Genomic DNA, 23,211 nt, shown 5'->3' on the forward strand with positions numbered 1-23,211 from the left:
CTGTAGATAAAGGTTAACCTGACTCTCGCCAGATGAATTTCGTTCCGCTTAGCTCCGCCTAGCTTCACTCACATCCATCTGGGACCTTTTCCATTGAGAGTGATTTCAGCACGAGATTGTATGATAGAGCCAATCAGGACGCAGGGCGGGAGTTTCATAGATGTGACATAGCGTAGAAGCGACTGTGAGACTGTTATCAGCGCCACGGGTTGGCTTCGATGTGAGTGATTGAAGTAGCACGTCAATAGATGACGGACAAGTGGCTTATTCAATCATATGCAAGCATTTTTTGATTAGGCCCAGCCTTCTGAAGCAACACTCCAATGGATTGGTCCCAGATGGATGAGTGGAGCTAGGCGGAACGAAATTCATCTGGCGAGAGTCAGGTTAGGTAAAGGTCCCTAAATGTAGAAATGTATATAAAGGGCCCTTCCTCAAAGCAGAGAGGTTGTGCCAATAGAGTTACAAACCTCAGGGTTCACCATTTACACCTATTCATTTGACGGACTCCTGTCACAACAGCAGTTTGTGTTCCTAAAAAAATCAGGTGGAAAGAGCATTGTCACTGTTTGTCTGGGAAAATTCTATCTGCAAAAAATTAGGGCAGCCGTGGCCTACTGGTTAGCGCTTCGGACTTGTAACCGGTTGCCGGTTCGAACCCCGACCAGTAGGAACGACTGAAGTGCCCTTGAGCAAAGCACCTAACCCCTCACTGCTCCCCGAGCGCCGCTGTTGTAGCAGGCAGCTCACTGTGCCGGGATTAGTGTGTGCTTCACCTCACTGTGTGTTCACTGTGTGCTGAGTGTGTTTCACTAATTCACGGATTGGGATACATGCAGAGACCAAATTTCCCTCACGGGATCAAAAGAGTATATACTTACACTTGCAATGAAAATAACACGGTCTCAAATGTTCAAGGCCACGTTCACACAATATGTACACTCGTGCCACTTTGTGTTTCCCTCATTTCAGCACAAAATGCGTGAACAGCAAAAGGTTTGCATTCATGGGCACGGTACTGTATCTTTTGGACTTTTTGCTGTAGTGCTGCTGGATGAATATACAAATGTTTTAGGTCACACAAATCGCTGTAGCCAAAGAGGGTGTCATTATTACAGTGCATGAAAATGCTGTTCTGTTATCCGAAGTCTTCTTCTTCTTCCCACCAAATTTCTGCATCTAATTCAGCTTTAACCGTTTAACATAGAAACTCCGTTCAAACTTTGTAACGTAGGTCTTGAAAAGGACACTTGAGGAATGTATTTTTCGTTTTTGTAAACCCTCACAGAGCCAATTAACGACTTAGAATGCGATTAGAATGCAGCAACTTCAATAGAACCTCTTCTCTGTGTCTCTCTCCATTGAACTGGAAAGCTCACTTTTCTCTTCCCCACTTTCTTTCACTTCTTTTTCTTCACTTAATCCATTAAACTATCTGTCTATCAACATCCATTAAACTATCTACCTATGTACATCTATTAATTCACTATTAAATAATTTAGCTATTTAAACTACTCAACTATTGAACTGGTCAGTCATTCAAACTGTCAGTTGTCATCAACTATGACTCCCACCAACTGTTTCCTCTGCCCACAACTGTTTCAAAATAAAAGTCCTCACTACAATAATTCCCTATTAAAGGATAATTCGGCAAAACACCTTTGCTACACTTTGAGTCCCTTTTCTGGTTTGTTTGGATGAACTGAGTTACCGCTTTTTTTGCATTTAGAATAGCCTCTGCCCAAGGGAACATGAATCAGCCTATATATTTGCACAACTGTTTCAGTCAAAATAAAAGTCCTCAGTGGTGAACACCACTCGGTGAGTTGCACAGTTTTAAAAACGAACGTTAATGGTTGTTTTAAGGACATGTTTGTGCATGCCTGTAGGCAGCCACTCTGAATCAGTAAAGGCAATTCAAAACGAATCAGAAAAGTCGAGACAGGGCCAATCATCAAAATTTCGGTGTCCACCACTCTAGTTCATTCAAAACAAACCAGAAAAGGGACTCAAGGTGCTAAATACCGGAATTATCCTTTAAATAATTTACCAAATTTAAACTATCCAACTATTTAACTGTTCACCCATTGGAACTGTCAGTTGTCATCAACTGTGACTCCCGCCAACTGTTTCTTCTGCCCACAACTGTTTCCAAATTAAAGTTTTTTTTTGCATTTTATGTTAATGTATGTTTTGCTTTTTTATGCTGTAGATGTGTGGAAACAGACACTTAACGAGTACGCTGTAGAAGCGAAGTAGCTTTTATTAACATGCAGGTAGCTCTACATTCCCATAGTCCCACGTCATCTCCTGTAGATAGGATTTAGGGATGGTTGCCAGATCAACCATCAACATAATCTACACATGCATTGGTAATTTCCTCGAAATTACATTTTCTAGTTTCATTTTATTGTTGGCCTTTTTGCCTGTATTTGGATAGGACAATGAAGTATGACAGGAAGCAAGTGGAAGAGAGAGATGGGGTGGGATCTGGAAATTACTGCAGGTCAGACTCCAACCTGGTGGTTATGGTATGGATGCTGTAGCCATGTTGTGCCACAGCGCAGTCATTTTTCCTGGTGGATTTAGGCTACATGTCTGTCCATGGATATGATCAATGTTCTTTGTTTGGTTAAGCCATGACTCAGAAGTTTGCCTCGCTGTGAATCACTAGTGAAAGGGGTGTGGTCATGAGCCCTTGACGGGAGCATATGTTCCCCGGGTCCTATGTTCCCCGTTTTCGATGGGACCGGGGAAGATAGGACCCTTTTTTAAAACCATAACCATAACCCTAACCCCGAGCGGGGAACATAGGACCCGGGGAACATAGGGATGACCCCGCCCTTGACAAAGCAGACCGCTGCCAATGAGAGGAAGATGCAAAGCTCTTTGCCCTAGTTGTGCCTTTATGGAGCAATGAGCCATCCAGTTCTAGGTGAATATGGAACTCCTCTGCAACCTCAGGTGCTATTGATCTTTATTGTTTTGTTCACTTCCATGTATGGTGTTGAAACGAGGCCAATTTTCATTGAACTTTCCTCCAATGTTTCCTTTTCCATGACTTTTACTCACATAGTATCTCAACTCACTGTAGATAAAGGTCCCTTAATGTAGAAATGTACACGACTCCTGTCACACCAGCAGTTTGTGTTCCTGAGAAAATCAGGTGGAGAGTGCATTGTCACTCGATGTTCGTCTGGGAAAATGCTATCTGCAAGCCCCGGCCATGTAGTGTCCACAGGCCAACAGTGGAAATGGATCTAGTTTGCATCTTGACAGACAGCACATTGTTGCATCTGTTATAAAAATAAACATAATGGGTGAGGTGGCTTCGTTCATGAGTGGACACACTGTGTGGTGTGTGCTTCCTTTGTTTAGGAAGCTAGTAGTGCTGTGTATTATTTAGCCAACAAATGAATGGGTTGATAGCCCCTCTTAAGTCAGCTTGATTGCGCCTCTCTTGGCTGGTAGAGTTAAACTGGCGGCTGTACTGTCACAGGTTTGTTCACAACATGCAAATTATGGCTCTGGCCATTGTTTTAGCCACAGTATTGGGCTGTTTGAAATGTGATAAGCAGACAATCCTAAGTTAACACCCTCATTATACTCAGCATAAAATGTGTGTATATGTTGAGGATGCACTTTCTTTGTGTGATCTCTGGCAACATGGATAGAACAAATGAAAATCTGTTTTCAGTTCTAATATCACCACTAACATAATCAGATTTATCTGAAGAAGGAATACGCCTTCTATTATCTATATGCTACAGTCATAGCAGATATATCTCCTAGTACGCCAGGGCCGGTTCTAGGCAGGGGCGAGGGTGAACTAGGCCCACCCAAGCATTGTGTCTTACCCACCCAAACAAAGTCAAAAAACATTTTATTTTCACTTGTGCATCTGCGCAGTGTGCAGCCTCAAACCCAGCTTGGATGTAGATGAGTTGGTGTTGAGTGTAATGGTAGCTAGCTGGTCCATAGCTGTGCAGTAGGCCTATGTATACTTGTTAGGTAAACCCCCCTCTTGATACCTTAAAGGAAAACAATGGCCGTTTTTCACATAGATCAGAATATTGAGATTCAGGAAGATGATCCAGTGCAAGATGAGTTGCTCACACACAATACACTCCCTCTCTCACACTAACCCACTCACTCAACCACATGGTACTTGCTCACCCACACTTACAAGTTTGCCTGTTTGCCGGTGACCTACTGTACATGTCGAACAGATCTGATCAACTCCAGACCAGATTTTTCAAAGTCAAATTTTAGACAGTTTAGACAGGGGAATTTCTTGTCTAAATACACATTCGTCTTTGCATGGTAGAGTCAACACTAGCATCTGTGAATGGAGCATCAAACTGTGCTCATAGACAATGGTTATTGGAAGTTTGCATACAATGTTTTCATATAATGATTTGGTCTGGTATTAATGCAGTGCCATCTGAGGTCCAAAAGACCATGGCTGTCCAATATTGTCTTTCAACCATGTCCCTTGTTTTCAAAGATTTCTTTGGATTCTGAATATTTTAATAATATTGTGTACTGTAGATGATGAATCCCCCAAATTCTTTGCAATTTCATGTCAAGAAACATTATTTTGTAAGCAATGAGCATTATATTGTTTTTATTATTTGCACACACAGGTTTACAAAGAGTGATGAATACCCCCACATCTTTACTTCTGAGAGATTATCTGGGATGCTCTTTTTATTCCCATTCATGGTGCCAGTTAGTCTAATTAGTTGTGAAATGTTCCTCCTTTTGTTGTCTTTATCATTACACAAGCCTATTACCCCTGTCCCAGCTTTTTTTGAGACGTGTTGCTGGCATTAAATTCAAAATTCAGACGCCAGGGAGGTATATTTACCATTAAATCGTCAAATTTGTCATTTTCAACATTTGTTATTCTGTTATGTCCTTTTTGCTGCTAAATATTGGTTTACTAGATTGGCAAATTTTAATATTCTGTTTTTATTTGTATTTTACATAACGTCCAAACTTTTTTTGGAATTGGGGTTGTAAATAAATAAGAAACATGACACGGTGTGCTCATTTAACTGAGTTGGGATGAAGTACCAGATAAAAAAAAATGGAATAAAGCCCTACACCTAATTATGTTTGATTGATATTGATTATTTATGTTTGCCACTCATTCATTTCAACTTGAAATGTTGCCATCGTCGTCTGTATCAGGGCTTTGCACATGTCCCTCGGCTCTTATCTACACTGAGGAAAATAAGGTCAGGAGTGACGCAATAGCCTATAGCTGACCCATGGTATCAGTTATCTACACTCACTGCAAACATGCTAAATTTCTTGAAGTTTACATAGGCCTAGATAAAATGATATTGGCACATGCACACAATTAACCAAATTAATCACTGTCTGAAAAACATAGATAGGCCTACTAGGATTTTTCTCTGACGCCTACATTTCAACTGAAGTGATTTCATGATGACAGCACAAAAATGGTAGGTCTAGCCTACACCATATATTTAACTAAAAGTGAGTGTATCAATGTAATCTAGAACCTCCTAAGGATACAAAAAGTGAACCTGTTGAGCGACAGCAAGGTGTATCCGTAAGCGGGCTCTGGTGGTATGATGTGAAGTTCTCGTGATTCGCTGTTGTTTACTGTGATTGGTTAAAGATCTAAAAGGCCTCGTTGTATTGGTTGGTTTCAGCGAACACCAAAGGCTCATTGAAAAGTGGCTCCGTAGATAGTGATTGGTCTGTCATTTGTCTGCTGATTAGACGCTGGCGTGGGAGGAGAATTCGGTCTTGTGCAGTTCAGAGTTTTCCTAACGCTAGCGATGCGTATGTCATAGGATAACTTACGCATTTACATTGTGTTGTGTTGTGAACTGAAAATTCAACAGTAGTTTAAATTCATTCAAAGGCTGAAAGATAGCAAATAACTCGGACGAACAATGGGAGAGGAAGTCGACTCTATTATGAATACAGAAGATACCCTCACTCATAAGGAAAATGGAGATGGGGACACGCCAGAAAGCAATGTGAAATACTACACACTCGAGGAAATCCAAGCTCATAATCTCAGCAGGGACACTTGGCTCATCATTCACGATAAAGTGTATGATATTACGAGTTTCCTGGAAGAGGTGAGGCCATGAAGTTACACGATAGAAGCTATGATAGCGCTAGCACTAGCTAAATTCATGTCTCGAGATATGATGCATTGGTAATGGTTAACTTGAAGTTAATCTGTAGCACTGAAGTTTGGCTGTAGTCTTGTGATGCATAGTGAAATTGTTTGGTCAAAATTCTATACGTTTCCAGTTTATACGTGTTCTACAGGTAGCTGCTAGGTAGACAATTCATGTAGCAGGCTATGTGATATAGCCCACTAGCTAAGATATGCTAAGTGTTAACGTTGCGTTTGTTTCTATACACTGTCAAGTGTTTTGGATATGTCTCGTGGATTTAATAGTTTTAATACACAACCATAGTTTTAATACACAACCATATACCCAACCGTTACCACAGGCAGACTATGCCTGTACGGATAGACACTTGACATCACTGATGCTGTTATAGCAGCTAGTTAGCAAATGTGGCTAGTTTACGTCAAACACTGCAAAGTATACTGCTCACCGTGCTACCGGTGATAACGTGGCGATATCGCCGGTGTTTTCTGGTGTTCACGTTGGTAATAATTAGTAGAACAGGCTAATACTATCTCTGCGAATACAGGACCATTTTAGCTGAAATGCTTTACCTGACGTTATGAAACTAAAGCCTACCCTCTAACGTTTTTTTTATCGGAGATGTGAGTTGTGTAATGTTAAGTTGGTTGATTTGGATAAGTAAGCCATGTAGCTAACGTTAGTTAATGAATTTTCGCCAGGGTGACCATACAAGCACATGGACTTGGTTTACGCATTTGCGAGATTAAAGATTATAGGTGGGTCAGAGGTAGTTGGAGTAAACAGAATAGTCAGTCGGTGAGGGGGGGCACTAGTTCAGAATCACTGTGATGGGCGTCGTTTGGTAATGTTGGGGGTTATTTGAGTTCATGGTTCCGGTGTTGTGCAACCTTGTACAGTCTGAAATGGGGCTAAGGTTATCAGACCTTCACTCAACTCTTATGATGGCCACATAAATTAGGTGGTTCTGTGGAAGATTGATATGTGGTAAACATTATGCGAAGTTAAACTGTCAACTGTTAAACTGCCATCAAGCACCAAGTGGGTCTAAACCCTTCACCGTTAACCAGTACATCTTGCAAAACCAGCAAAAGAATTATCTGGTGCTCTTCCAGGAGCAATAAAAAGCTATAAGCTGTTTTCAGTAACTTGAGAATGTGGAAATAGTTCTCTGCCTTATAATTCTTAAATTCTTTGTCTTAATGAACAGCACCCAGGCGGTGAGGAGGTGTTACTGGAGCAGGCTGGATCAGACGCAACTGAAAGCTTCGAAGATGTTGGTCATTCCACAGACGCCAGGGAGATGCTGGAGCAGTATTATGTTGGAGAGGTTCACATGGTACACAGTCTTAAATTTCAGAATGATTGTGTGAAAGTGCAAGTTGATGTAGACTGATCTAATTGAATCACTGGGCCTATGTGTGAACACTTATGGAGTTCCTAAATTCTAATGCAAAAATGTCAAATTGTAAGGAGGTTAGGGCAATGATTTGCAGGCGGAGCTACTGACAAACTGCCTATAGGCCAGGAAGGCTCTTCAGCCAGCTCCTATATCTCTGGTGGAGCGTCAGCTGTGTTGTAATGGCATCTTCTGTTATATTCTGCTTCTTTTGTGTTCACTCAGACACTGAATATCTTGTTTATGCCCAACCTGGAAACTCTTTCCGTTATCCTATTCAACTTTGACACACATACATTTTCAGCATCTTACCATGATCATTCACTAGGCGCAACACCCAAACGGGTCCATGTAAACAGTTACACTAAAACAATAGCCGCTACAACAGTGCTGACTCTCCGCCGGAAATATAAGAGCTACCTAAAGAACCCTCCTGGCATTTTAGAGCTACCTAAAGAACCCTCCTGGCATATAAGAGCTACCTAAAGAACCCTCCTGGCATATAAGAGCTACCTAAAGAACCCTCCTAAAGAGTCCTCCTGGCATATAAGAGCTACCTAAAGAACCCTCCTGGCATATAAGAGCTACCTAAAGAACCCTCCTAAAGAGTCCTCCTGGCATATAAGAGCTACCTAAAGAGTCCTCCTGGCATATAAGAGCTACCTAAAGAACCCTCCTAAAGAGTCCTCCTGGCATATAAGAGCTACCTAAAGAGTCCTCCTGGCATATAAGAGCTACCTAAAGAACCCTCCTGGCATATAAGAGCTACCTAAAGAGTCCTCCTGGCATATAAGAGCTACCTAAAGAGTCCTCCTGGCATATAAGAGCTACCTAAAGAGTCCTTCTGGCATATACGAGCTACCTAAAGGCCATGGCTTCATAAGATTTTCCTAAAATTTAAGGCCATGCCTCTCAAAATAAAAGTGTAATATTCTAAAGGCTAGTATTGTTAACATGAACTTGCATAAGTAATACTTGTAATCAGGGTAGGAATTTCACGGCGGCCATGGCCATGGCGATGGCGTTGGCCGTGAGGCCCCTTTGAAAATCAGAGGTTTACAGGCCACGGTGGCCTTGGTGCCCCCTTCTTTCAATATTCTGCTTTGCGTCCTACTAATAGCGATTTTTAAAATTATTTTTTTAAAGTCTTTTACGCAGTGGAGAAAGTGACAGCGCAAGAAAGTGCGTCCAAATTCACCCATTCTCAGTTGAACTACTCGCGAAGTAGCCTATTCATCACACAGACATCACAAGTATCACATGAAAGAGCTTTTTCTCAGATTTTAAACGATGTTAGCCGATAATTGCTGTGTTGAACGGTTCATGAAAAGTAAATAATATAATTAAATTTAATCATACATTCTACTGAAGGTTTAGGCCCCATGATCTCCCTACCCATTCATCTCGGTGGAATACTTTCCTAACCCTTCTTTTAACACATGACAAACCATATATCAGAATAAACGGAGACCTTACGAACACAAAGGTGTAAAGCAGTCCCCTGTACAGTTAGCCGTTCCAGAGTAATCCAGTTTTGAATTTGCAGTAAAGTTCGACATACATGGATGTCTCCAAATTTGGGCTTTAAGTTTTACAATGTGTTTAAATTGTTCCACATGATTTCATAACGGGCCAAATACAGAATAAATGTTACAAATATCGCCTAGATATTGGTAAATCAGAGGACAGCTGACTAAGAGTTTGTGAAAGTAGCCATAATGATCACAAAATGCTAAGCATGCCTCTAGGCTATTTGAGTTTCTTAAAGCTGAGCTATGCTTAAATTGTTCAATACATGATTTCATAACAGGCCAAATATAAAATAAATGTTATATAGCCTAGATATCTGTAAATATTAGATGATCAGATGATTTACAGTTCTATGTTATGTCATGTTTCATGTTTTTGTAATGTTTCATACAGTGATGCAGGTCTACTGCAGTGAATAGGCCTAATACAACTTTGATCTTTTTTATAGCCTACTACTGTATAGTTAACTTTGGCCTTGGTGCCCTGACATGTGGCCTTTGTCAGTCCCTCCAGGAATTCGCAATGTTGCGATCGCAACAATTAACGCAAATTCAGCAAATCCTTGTGAATTCTGGGCGACCTCGCAATTTTGTCCAAACACCGCAACTTTTTCACAAATTTGACCAATCATCATGGTTTCCCCGTGAAATTTCACCTACCACAACAGTCCCTCGCGCAGAATATTGTGCAGACACCAGACACTGCCCTATAACTTGTTTGTTCACTCCTCTGCAGTTTTGATGACGATAAATAGAAGGCTAACGTTAATGATCTGCTTTACTTGCATCTCTCAACCTGGTGTTACTAACCTACCTAGACTATGAAAGTAAGTTAATTAAGGCCTACTTGGTTTACCGACATTTGAGTAGGCTACAGTATGCAACCCATTTGGCAAACGTTTACACCTTTCCTTTTAGCTCGTGTCATATTTGCTAGCTTGTGGGCTCAGTTTGTGTAGTGCTACCAAAATCATACAAATTAATAACATTTCAAGACATTTACCTCTTCTGTGATCCAAGAATGATTTCATTCACAGTTATTTTTTAACATTTATTTTAACTAATGACCTAGACAACATCCCGAATTCCATCCACATATCGTAATGCACTATGCAAAAAGTTCCACTCGTAGCCGAACACAGTGAGATGCAAGCCTTCCAATCCACTTAGAAATGTAATTACGCTACTCTCACGTCCTTAAAGTGGCAGGCAGTCAATTAGACTTACACACCACCAATGTAGCCTAATAACATTAAAGAAAAGTGTAGTCTAATAGTTTAAATCAATATGAAATTACTAGATACTTAATTGGCTAATTATGCAAGTCACATAATATGAATATTAAAAATATATTGAACTTAATATGAATTACAAAATATATGAATGTATTGAAACATGACATGATGCCATCTGTTTAGGGGGCTGTCTTTTTTGGGCAGTTCTACGAAAGGTTACTGCTTTGTGAATTACCCCAGTCAAAGTATTTACACAAATAAAGTAGGCCTACTTTGATTTTCTGTAACCCTCACTATTTACCTTTACTTATCCTTTTTAATAAGCATCAAGATGATCAGTGTGATTTTGGTCTTAGCCTACTAACCTTAAATGCCCTCAATTAAATTTTTGCAATTTTCACTTCCTCCCGCAATTTCTTCGCAACAAACAGCTAAAAGCACTGCAACTTCCATCGCAATTTTTTAGACAAGTTGTCGCGAAATCAGGCATTTTAGATCGCAAGAATCTCAAAAAATCCTTGCGAAATCCTGGAGGGACTGCTTTGTGCCCCCCACCAAATATGCCCAACTGAAGGCCAAGTGGCCTTGCCCCCAGAATGGTGAAATTCCAAGCCTGCTTGTAATGATGTACAGTGTAAAAAGAACACCAACTTTTTGGGAAATAAGCTTATTTGCTGTCTATCCCAGAGTTAGATAAGAGGATGCATATCCTTCTCTGCTCTGTGTGACCAATAACCCAGTCTGACACTGTTAGCCTAGAAGTGTGTTACACACATAGCCAAAAGAGTCTTATAGGCTAACTGGTGTAACTCACTTCCAGTAAATTATACTAACATAGACGGTGTCAGACTGGGTTGTTGCATGCACAGAGAAGGGTATGCGTCCTCATATTTAACTCTGGGGTACACAGCAAATTAGAACATTTTCCAAAAAGTTGGCGTGTTCCTGTAAGAAAAAAAAACTGAGAAATAACTCTTTCTTTATTTACCTATGCAGAAAGACCGTAAGAAAGAAGCGAAAAAGGTAAGATCAAACTTGTTTGTTAGATCAAACCAAATTTGTTTGTATAATGTCAGTAGAAGATAAGGAGGAAAGTCATGTAAATGCATGTCCATTGTACATCTTGAGGTTATTCAAGTGTATGTATTTTTATATTTCAGGACGTCTATATATCAACTTCAAATGATTCTGGCAGGTTAGTCATACATTTATTTACTTTAAATTGTTTCTGGTTTCAATTTTGTGGGCAGTCTGGTCACTCTGTTTTGTATGTCGTTGTTGTTCTGTTCATTTATACCAGTTTTGCTCTTAACATCTTTCAATGTGTTTTTACGTCTTTGTACCTCTTCAGCTGAATGACCGTTTTATTTTCCTCTGCTATAGTGCTTCCTGGACCACTTGGCTTATCCCTGCAGTTGCAGCAGCTGTTGTTGGGGTCATGTATCGCTTCTACCTTATGGAACACAAGTCGTCTTGATCCTTTCCCTTTGAAGATCCTTCAGACCTTTCTCTCATTTGACCGGAGGCCTTAATAATGTATTTGACTAAATCCGCCTCATGGTCAAGTTGAATGCACAGACACATTCAATGGAGCCCTTGAATTCAATGACAACCAGTTTTTCGTTCTACAGAAGAGGAGACCCATTTGAGTGCTCTCCTCCTTTTTTGTAAGACTCTGCTCTTTCCTGAACAAGTGATGGCTTGTTGTGTCACAATGGTTCTATTTGTTTGTCCTCTGTCCTGTTTCTGATTTCTTATGGCTGATATTCTATCAATTAGTAATAACTGTGAGATCTCCTGTAAAAAAAAACAAAAAAAAACATAATGGTGTCTAAATGTTCTAAACAGAATACATTTTTAGAATTGTCTGTTATACCTGGTGTCGTCATGAGATCTGAAAATGATGTGGGTGTACTAGCTGATGAGGATGAAAGCAAGAAACATAGCAACATATTTTTTTATAACAGCAGTGTGAGGTTTGATGTTAAATGTATCTAAGGTCTTCAGCTTTTCTTATGCATTGCTGCTAGCTTGCCGATGGAAAAATGGGGGATTGCCTTAGTTTTAACCTAACGTGATCCTCTCATCAACTAAATCAAATGTTCTGTTAAGAATTACAGATGAGAAGGAGTTAAAAATTGTTGGAAATTTTAAATGGACCAAATTGCCTGATTTCCAGATTGGTCCATAGTGGGTCTCCAAAAGCATGTTTCTTCTCAATAGGTTAGCATGCTGATTCAAAAGTTTTCACAGATTTTACACTGGTGTGCTTTCTAACAGGATAAACTAGGCATTGGTTTATACATTCTTCTTGGGTAAATAGTTTGTGTTGTGTTGTCTACGTAATAATCTCTTGCTCCAAACCTATTTTCTTATTTTTACATATGCATATACTGAAGTATACTACTACAATCATCTGTAATTTATTTGTTCAAACATTTATAAGAAACATTCGGGTAGTGAGAATTTGAGCTTGTAACCCATAATACTTGAAATTGCACAGCGTATATATTTATGTTATGCCCATACCTACATGTTTAGTTTATTTCTATGCATTAATGACATACAACTTATGCTCTTGAAGATATGTGCCCCATCAGGAGACTGGTTTTGTTATTTGGTCTGTATTTTAACATACAGAATCCTGATGAAATGGGAAAGCAAAATGTACACCATGTGGTCTGATAAGAGTGTCCTTTATTAAACCCTAAGTCCTCTTCAGAGGTCTTCTATTTGTTTGTCTGAATGGCTGTGTCTGTTTATTAGAGTAATTGGCATTGAGGGTCATTTATAAACTTGCAGGCTGAGATTGGAATGTCTGATTGTGATGGTTATTCCCTTTTCTTATTTGAGGAATTTTCAAAACATGACTTAGCAATGTACCATTCAGTAGTGTGTCTGCAGAAAACATATTTGTCTTAAGGGTGCTGTCCTTTGCACTAAAGCAGGTTGAAATGCCACTGTGCTAGGAAATATATTTCCAACTCAGTTGTGTATTTAAGGAGCACACAGTCTACACTCTTAAAACAAATGTGTCCAGATAGGGATAACACGTTTATTTTAAAAGAGTAATATTTAAATATACACACTCATGTATTATTAAGCAGACAGGTCTAATGCCTCAAAGACATTAATCCTTTCCTGTTTCAAGAAGTTTTAAGAAGACAAAAACTCTTTCTTCATTTTCACATAATCTGCTTTTTTTCACATCTCATGGAAATGTCGCTATGTGCAGCCCTGCCCGTTACAAGTGGAAATAGAAGAATGTGAATGCATGAAGGACTATGACTTTGCATTGGCTATGGCCTTTTCAAATCATCCATCAAAGTAACTGGGGATCAAGGCACGTTCAAGGCATTTGGCTGAGAAAAATAGGATTTCCCTGAGTTTCTGAGGTTTCGAGAGATAAACCATGGCCATGCGATATGAGCGACCGTGAGCTTGTTCCTTTTAACCATGGAGACTTTGGCAACAGTCAGGATTGCATTTGTTAGCCTTGAGTGGTGACTAACTTCGGCTTATAGCCTACTCCAAAGAATAAACATAACCGAGAGGGACTTTGGCTTTACATGTACTTTATGAGTATACAAATTATTAATTAGATTCAGGTGAGTGCAACAAGTTGTAAATTATATTATGTTTGTGCTTAAAGGTCCTTACACCAAACAACTTTGACAAGATTTGGGAAAGATTCTTCAAAGACTGGAGTCTTTTGAGTAAAGTTTGAATGGGGGGTAGGCCTATTAGTTAAAAGACTACAATCTTTTAAGAATCTTTCCCAAATCTTTGTTTGGTGTAAAATGGTGGCCATAAATGGTATCTGGCAGATGTTTTTGCCCAATGCGACGTACAGTATATTAACATGACATTAGTTAAAACAAATAGTTTCAAATTAAGGTGAAATGCCTACATTAACTAGCCTGACGAGCCAGACCCACATTAAAATGTAGGGTCTGGGTACTCACCGTTCGCAGTGCTCAGTCCGAGGGGCGGGATAATCGGTTGTCTTTCAAATTCCCTCTGCACGCAATAGGACAGCGCTATGAGTCCCATGCGTTTCCCACCAGCGGAGCTAGTTGGCTAGTTCAAACTTTTGCTAACTTAATAAAAGCTTAACTCGTGTCACTGTTCGCCAACAGCAATATTCATCTTATTTGTTTTCAAAGTAGCAGGGAATTCAAGCCAAACCGTTGCAACTCTGCCATCAATCATTATGTGTTAAGCCACCTAACAACTCTATACACGATTTGATTGGCCTGATAGAAGTTTAATTTTTCGAGCTCACAAGCCAACTGAGAGTTACTAGACTAGCCCTGGCAGCAAATGTAATTTGCTGCTGCTAGGGTGCGTCTAGATTTCTAGGCTATACATTAACCATATTAGTAATAATAACAACAAATATAACTGCAAGCGACAATGAGGGGGCCAAGCAGTTGAGCAGGAGTTGTCATGGCAACACAATGTTGTTACATTACACACATGCCCAATTAACCCCCCCACACACATATGTAAGGGATAACGGCCGCCGAGGTGTCCTGTTATACGGAATTAATGGACGAGGGCGAGGGGCAAAAAACTCCCCGACGCGCAGTGGAGTCCATTAATTCCGTATAACTGGACACACCTCGAAGGCCGTTATCCCGCTTATCATCCGGTTGCCAATGTAAAGCAAAGGAAACACGCGGTTCCGTTTAAAAAGAAGCTCACTAGTTCAGCTTGTTGTACAACTTTCGTTGGCCCTATAACAGCGATAGCATGGACAGTTAGGTTGTTTACAGTTGATTCCATTGTTGCGAAGCCTGCAACCGTCGTCCTACTATGGTTGTTATAGTTACCATTCATAAGCATTGATATGGAACGGTGTCCTGTTATTCAGAATTAATAGCCACCCCGCCAGCCAATCAGAAAAGAGTATTTCTTCTCTCCGGGTGATAAACCTCCTCCCCCACACACCCCATTACCCCCACACATACACATACCTACCTCCCCACCGCCCCATTAGGGTTGCAAAATTCCGGGAATTTTCAAAGTTGGAAAATTTCCATGGGAATTAACAGGAATATACGGGAATTAATGGGAATAAACTGGGAAATTTTAATATGGCAAGTTAATCTATAACAGGGAACTTAAATGTAGTAGACAAAACCCCATCTTGCAGCATAATACTAGTTAAAACAACCTGATTTAATGCAATTTCAGTCAAATTTCTACCCTGCACATACGTCAATCCCATGCACACAGCAATCAGCATAGGCTACTAGACGTAAAGGAAACCTATGGTGTGTTCATGTGCATGGGGAAAATAAATTCCCAGTGAAAACGTCATCTCATGTGGGAATAACTGGTGTGAAACTGGGAGAAGTTTGCAAACAGAGTTGCCCAGTTAAAGGCTTGTCATCACTTTTGTCCTCATTCAAATTGGTGTGCGTCATTTGGCACTGTAATTAAACTGTAATTAAACTGTAATGGGACGATTAATCTGTCTGATTAAGCTTGACAACTTATATATAACTTACATAATCTATAAGGTTTGGTTGGGGTGGTATGTTGTGTCATTTTTTACTTGTTTTACCATTTTCTAGGATTCTAACTGAACAAACTGATAGTCAGTTAATGTTCCAACCAATCAGAGTGGCGTGGTGTATCTTGGGCAGTTCAGTGGTTTCAGTGTTGCTAGCTTAGCACGCTAGTAAACCATAGGCAGAGAATAGGATTCCCGCTAGCATGGTAGCTAGCTTTGTATGCTTAGCTAAGCGAAAATATGAACAAACAAATCATATTGGTTAAAATTTTTTTAATGTTTGTATACGAAAAAGTATGAATTACCAAAAATTCCCTGTTAATTCCCGTAAATTCTCATTAATTCCCTTTGTATGCTAAGCTAAGCGAAAATATGAACAAACAAATCATATTGGTTAACAAAATGTTAATGTTTGTATATGAAAAAGTTGGAATTACCAAAAATTCCCAGTAAATTCCCATTAATTCCCATAATTTCCTTTAATTCCATGAAAGTTTCCAATTTGGAATATTTCCAAAATTCCCCAGCTTAACTTCCCATGGAAAGTTTCCAGTAAGTTTCCGGAAATTTACCGGAAATTTTCCACCCCTTTGCAACCCTACCCCATACATACCTAGTTTGGTTTTGATATGTGAAAGCCTTGCTGATATATGAGCTCATTTCCCTAACTCTAGCGCCCCCATAGTGGTCACAAGTCAACATATTTTTTGTGCATCCTCAGGATTTGGTCCTCACACCAAGTTTGGTTTCTATTGGTGAAAGTGTTGCTAATTATGGTGCCCCTATGGTCAAAGGTCACTAAATGTATTGTGCATCTTCAGGATGTGGTCTCGAGTCAATGTAGCCTACCAAGTTTGGTGTCGATACGAGAAAGTGATTGCAAATTATACCGCCCCTAGTGGTCAAAGGTCACTAAAATTATTGTATGTCCTCAGGATGTGGTCCTGACTCCATGAACCAAGTTTGGTTTCGATACGTGATAGCATTGCTGAGATATGAGCTAATCTTCTGTTACCCTAGCGCCCCAGTGGTTGAAGGTCACCAAATTTATTTTGTGTCCTCAGGATGGTCCCAAGTCCATATACTACGTTTTGGTTTCCATACGTGAAAGCATTGGTAAAATATGAGCCCACTTCCTGTGATTATAGCGCCCCCTAGTGGTCAAAGGTCATCAAATTTATTGGGCCTCCTCCTAATTGGGTCCTGAGGCATGTACTGAGTTTGGTGTTGATACATGAAAGCCTTGCTGAGAAATCACTTCTTCCTCTACCCATAATGGGACTGTCCCGAACCAATGTGCCAAATTTCACAACTTTTTACTGTACGGTTCTATGGGCTGCCATAGACTTCCATTGGAGAAGAATAATAATAGGAAAAGGTACAAGCACAATGGGTGCCTTCGCTGCTTGGCCCCTAATGACAGTATCAAATATCAACAATGTAAATTATGAGTGTTTATAATAACAAAATGCATAAACATACAAACCATAACTAAAATAAATATAGCTGCCAAGCAGCAATGAGGGGGCCAAGCTGGCTGCAGATACTTGAGCTGCCGAGATGGCAGATATATTTGACATCGCCAAGGTCTCAACTGCTTCGCCTGCCGATTGCCTAAAGGTCTCAACTGCTTCGCCTGCCGATTGCCTAAAGGTCTCTACTGCACCACTTGCCCATTGCCCAGGGTCTCTCAACTGTACTGCACTGCAACTGACATGCATCAGCACTTCCTGTTCCTCTAGCGCCGCCCTAGTGGTCAAACATTACTAAATGTACTGTGCGTCCTCAGGATGTCGTCCCGAGTCTACGTACCAAGTTTGGTGTCGATACGAGAAAGTGTTGTTAATTATAGCGCCCCTCGTGGTCTCCTACGGTGACTAAATTTATTGTGCGTCCTCAGGATGTGGTCCCGAGTCTACGTACCAAGTTTGGTGTCGATACGAGAAAGTGTGGCTTATTATAGCGCCCCTCGTGGTCAACGGTGACTAAATTTATTGTGCGTCCTCAGGATGTGGTCCCGAGTCTACGTACCAAGTTTGGTGTCGATACGAGAAAGTGTGGCTTATTATAGCGCCCCTCGTGGTCAACGGTGACTAAATTTATTGTGCGTCCTCAGGATGTGGTCCCGAGACTACGTACCAAGTTTGGTGTCGATACGAGAAAGTGTGGCTAATTATAGCGCCCCTTGTGGTCAACGGTGACTAAATTTATTGTGCGTCCTCAGGATGTGGTCCCGAGTCTACGTACCAAGTTTGGTGTCGATACGAGAAAGTGTTATTAATTATAGCGCCTCTTGTGGTCAACGGTGACTAAATTTATTGTGTGTCCTCAGGATGCGGTCCCGAGTTCATGAACCAAGTTTGGTTTTGATACGTGAAAGCGTTGCTGAGATAGGAGCTAACTTTCTGTAACTCTAGCGTCCCCCCTAGTGGTAGAAGGTCACCAAATTGATTGTGTGTCCTCAGGATGGGGTCCCAAGTCCATATACCAAGTTTGGTTTTGATATGTGAAAGTGTTGCTGAGATATGAGCCCCCATAGTGGTCAAAAGCCACCAAATTTATTGAGCCTTCTCCTAATTGGGTCCTGAGCCCATATACCGAGTTTACTTCAACAGAGATTGGTCGTGACTGGCGACCAGTTTTGAGTATGGGTGTCAAAGGCAATGCAATTATGAGACATGGTCTGAAGATCATCTGTGCCAAGTTTCGTGAAAATTGGATGAAGTTTGTGACCTATAAAAACTTTTAAGTGTTTTTGATGAAATCCAATATGGCGGAGGTCCAATATGGCGGAAAGTAACGTAATAGGAGTCATTGAACTCAGGTCGGTCCAGGGGTTCCAACTATATATCGATGTTCAAAATTGGACATACGGTTCAAAAGTTAAGTCCATTGGTGGCGCTAGGCTGCCTGGGGTTCAGACTTGAAATTTGGTGAAATGGATTATGGGAGTGTATGGAATCAATGTGCCAAATTTCACAACTTTTTACTGTACGGTTCTATGGGCTGCCATAGACATCCACTGGAGAAGAATTATAATTAGAAAAGGTACAAACACTATGGGTTGCCGCGCAGCTTCGCTGCTTGCCCCCCAATTAATTTAGTGTTAAGTGAATAGACACATTTATTGAATGTAGAACTCATCCACCAATGAGGAACCACTGAGGGAGAGTCTTAACGGTGACCTCTTAGCTTTGATGGATGGTTGACACTGTAGGCGCTCATCAGTGGATCATGGAATTAAAATAACAAGGGGCGGACCCAGTAAGTGTCCTATAGACCAGAGAGGAATTTGAATTGAATTCTGGCTGCCAATGAAGCATAACTGAAAGAGGACATTTATCATCTTTTGCTGATTAAAGAGATGTGCTGCTGCATTCTGAATCATCTGTAAGGCCTATAATGATCTCACTATAACTAGAGGGCAGCTAACAATGAATTGTAATAGTCCAGTTTGGGAAGAACCACAAGTTTCAAATTACTTTTTCAAATTTCAAGTTACAAATTTCCCTCACGGGATCAAAAGAGTATATATACTTATACTTAGTTGCGGTCAGCGAAGATGAGCCCAGCTGTGTGTTAATCTGTTGGGGAATAGCTATATTTGCTGGAAACCCCAAAACCTCTCTCTTTTTACATGGTTCATGCACCTATTCCAAGATTAATTTCAAGCACTTTGAAATTCAATTTTCAAGATTTTCCACCATTTCCCAGTATATTAATACAATTTCTTTATTTTTTTTACATTAAGAGATGATTTTAACAACCAACATTGTTTAACAACCAACATTAACAGGATAAGAAATTAAAGGAAAACACATACGTTTTGTGTTTTAAAATGTGTCACCTGTCTGGAAGTAAACTTTGCTTGCTATCTAACCCCATAAATAAATAAATACAAATAAATAAATAAATAATAATAATAATCACTTAACAAATAACTATTCTTTTCTGAAAATGTGAACTCAAACTAATGTTCAGGCTCAATCTTTCATTACATTCAAGACTGATTTTTGCCTGCAGACAGGTCTGTTATCATGAGCTACCGGCCAGTAGGCTTGCAATGCAAAGATGTGAAGTTGGGTGACATGAAGGTGACTGAGCTGTCATGTAATTGGCTATAACTTATTGCCAAACGGCAGAATATACACATACACATGGTGTTTTATTGTTCTATCCACTAGGGCCTGTAATTAAATGGCTAACATTAAAATTACAAAACTGAGCTGATGTTTGAGACTTGACCAAGGCTGTAGCCAGAATTTTTCAAATACAAGTCAGGGGCGTCCCTATTTTGGGCCCCCCCAAATGCTAGAAGGGCCGGGAGCATGCCCCCTCCAGAAGAAAAATGTAAAACATAACCCCTTACATGACGACTGGTGAATTTTGTGAAAACGAATAGGTAAATTGCAGAGGTGGAAAGTAACGAAATACATTTACTCACGTTACTGTATTGAGTAGTTTTTGTGTGTATTTTGTATTTTTTAAGTAGTTTATAAAATCGGTATTTTAAATTTTACTTGATTACATTTTTGAGTGAAGTATTGTACTTCGCTACATCAAAATCCCATCCGTTACTTGAGTAAAAAAAAAAAAAAAAAAGACTGACGAAAACGGAAAGGGAGAGGAAAAATCGCGCCCTAAACCACAAGCCTAGTGATAATGATCAGCGTGTAGCCTACAACAGGACGTGAATCAAGCTGGCGCCATGCAGTCTTTCTGAAAGTGATGGAGCTGGATCACGAGATGCATCAGATTAGCCTAACCTATGAAAGTGTATTTTCCACTATTCCAATCGTTGTCTCAGTTCATTTTAGCACTAATGATTGCGGAGATATTTAAGCAAACACCATGGGATTTCGTGTTTTGACGTTTGTGCTCACCTTTCTTTGGAAAGAAGTTTATTAGCAGTTGTTGTTTCCCCTCATTTTGATGTCTCTCTTTTTCCTGTTTTGGCCTTTGTTTTTAGTAACCTGACTTGGCTTTCTTAGAGAAAGACATTGCACCAGCAGCAAAACAATTAGCGGTCCACTACTAGCGATGCTCAACTAAATAAACAAAAGATAGACTACCTTATGAATCGTGCAGGCGGACTAAACCATTTAGCTCTTTTAGCAAGGGAGAGTGAGAGTGACCTTACACAGTTTTCACTATGTTTTGTATACAAAATCCAGTCAGTCAAACTTTACATTTCGTCTGACATTCATTTTGACATTTAATTTGGAAGTTAAAATATTCAGGTAAAATAAATATATGGTGGAAATAAGTATTGAACGCTTAATTTTTTTTTCAGTAACTAGCCTAAACTTCCAGTGAGTCTATTCGAAATTTTCACCACACATTATATTAACACACATATAAAAAATCCAAACATAAGAGTTTTATGTATTAAAGTGGAATGACACAGGAAAAAAGTATTCGTGCCTACTGAAATTTCTTCAATACTTTGTGGAAAAGCCTTTGTTTGTAAAGGCAGCTTCAAGACATTTCCTATATGACAAAACTTATTAGTGATTTTGGCCCATTGTTCTAAACAGATTCCAGGGGTCCCTCTTGTGAATCCTGATCTTTAGTTACTTCCAGAACTATTTAATTGAATTGGCTGCCTTCAAGTCTTTCTGGAGCTTTCTCCGAGTGGTTCCTGTGCATGGCAGGTTGATGATGCAGTGATGTTTCTTCCACTTGCAGATAATGGCTCCCATGCTGCTTACTGGAAGATTCTGATGTTTTGAAATGCATTTGTAACCAGTTTCATTGATATGTTTTGCAACAATAAGGTTGCAAAGGTCTTGGGAGAGCTTTTTGCTTTTATCCATCATGAAATGTTTCTTGTGTGACACCTTGGTAATGAAAAACCTAGCCCATTAATATTTAGGCTACTAACCAAGCTTATATTAATTTGCACAGATAGAAAGGATAACTACTCTCTATACAGATTCCAGCTCGTTCCTTCCCTTTCCTTGCCTTAGTGCTTTTTCTTAGCGTGTTCAATACTTTCCCCCTTTGTTATTCCACTTCATTACATGACTCTACTTATGGAGTTGTTTGGATTTTTTATGTGTGGATTACCTGAGTTATTACTAATGCCTGGTGAAAATGTTGTGCCCCCTGTATTCCACTTTTTACGGGCCCTCTCCTCCATTGGGGCCCTATACTTCCCACTTTCCCCCCCAGTACGACGCCCTTTAATCTGCTGAACCTTCTGCTCGTTTCCAAATATAAAAAAAACTCTCTGCAACTCAATATTGGCCTGCCTGCCTCAGCTGCCTGTGAGGGGCTTTTCAGTTGTGCTGGATTATGGTTCACTGCAAAGCGACCCAAGGATGAGTGCAACTAACTTTGAAAATCAACTACTGCGGCCCTCGGCGGCCATATTGCAACACTTATCGTGCATCTATTTCAGCAGAAATGCGTGAGCGTAAGGCTTCACTACACCAATCTTGCTCCAGCAGCGAGATCACAACAGATGATTGGCACGATGTCTTCACAGCACACCACATGATTGGCTCAATGTATTTTACAACACACCACATGATTGGCTCAATGTCACATGTCGACGTTTTGCCGCGGAAGGGTTGTGATATGTGTAGACATATGATGTGTAGACAACTGCCATATTGGCGTTTGGCCCCATACATTACTATGACCCCATACATTACTATGGAGGATTTTTTGAGTGCTGTATCTCCTCATTAGAAAGTCTTTGGTAAAACTGGTTGTTCTGGTACCCACCCCCCCAAAAAAAAAAAGTAACTAAGTAACTTTTACTTAAAGTACATTTTAAATTAACTACTTTTTACTTTTACTTGAGTACATTTTCAGATCGGTATTTGAACTTGTTCTTGAGTAATATTTCATCAAGGTATTGGTACTTTTACTTGAGTACAATATTTTCATACTTTTTCCACCTCTGGTAAATTGATATAAATATATTTCATACATCATAGCATAAATCACACTTACAATACAGCCTATTAGGCCTAAGGCTCATTTATATAAGAGCAAAGTAACCTTTAGGCCTACTCAAGACTAAACCACAGAGGGCTGAAATATAAAGGCTATCATGATCATTTTGCCAACAGTGACATAGAACCATAAATGTGATCAGTTTATAGCAAGTTTTGTTTATAACTTAAACCAACACACTTTTCCACAATATTCTACTTTTTTGATGCATCTGTACAACTCAAGAGCGTTTTCCCAAATTATAGGCCAAACTAGGTGGGAACAGTGGCCTCTGAAGTACGTGCTGTGCCATTGCAGGCAAAAACCTTGAAATGGGCTATGATGTGGTTAATTATCCATATAACATTAATATAACTTAATTTTCAGCAAGGCCATAATCATAGTAAACAAA

The 23,211-nt window shown here is 39.9% G+C and overlaps 1 protein-coding gene across 1 annotated transcript; it reads left to right on the forward strand.

The window, feature by feature from the left end:
* The first annotated feature begins 5,714 nt into the window (after positions 1-5,714).
* Positions 5,715-13,071, forward strand: LOC125307567 (cytochrome b5). Its single transcript, XM_048263611.1, has 5 exons — positions 5,715-6,125; positions 7,381-7,509; positions 11,330-11,356; positions 11,494-11,528; positions 11,717-13,071. Exons 1-5 carry the CDS (start codon positions 5,934-5,936, stop codon positions 11,808-11,810), a joined length of 477 nt encoding a protein of 158 aa, XP_048119568.1. The 5' UTR covers positions 5,715-5,933; the 3' UTR covers positions 11,811-13,071.
* The last annotated feature ends 10,140 nt before the right edge of the window (positions 13,072-23,211 follow it).

This window comes from Alosa alosa, chromosome 14 (genome assembly GCF_017589495.1).
Source record: "Alosa alosa isolate M-15738 ecotype Scorff River chromosome 14, AALO_Geno_1.1, whole genome shotgun sequence".
Taxonomy (NCBI): domain Eukaryota; kingdom Metazoa; phylum Chordata; class Actinopteri; order Clupeiformes; family Clupeidae; genus Alosa; species Alosa alosa.

Excerpts from the sequence above, each read along its gene's own strand:
- LOC125307567 (XM_048263611.1), top strand. The coding sequence starts at position 5,934 with ATGGGAGAGGAAGTCGACTCTATTATGAATACAGAAGATACCCTCACT. Across the intron at positions 7,510-11,329 it reads ATGTTGGAGAGGTTCACATG|AAAGACCGTAAGAAAGAAGC; the intron begins GTACACAGTCTT and ends TTACCTATGCAG. Across the intron at positions 11,357-11,493 it reads GTAAGAAAGAAGCGAAAAAG|GACGTCTATATATCAACTTC; the intron begins GTAAGATCAAAC and ends TTTATATTTCAG.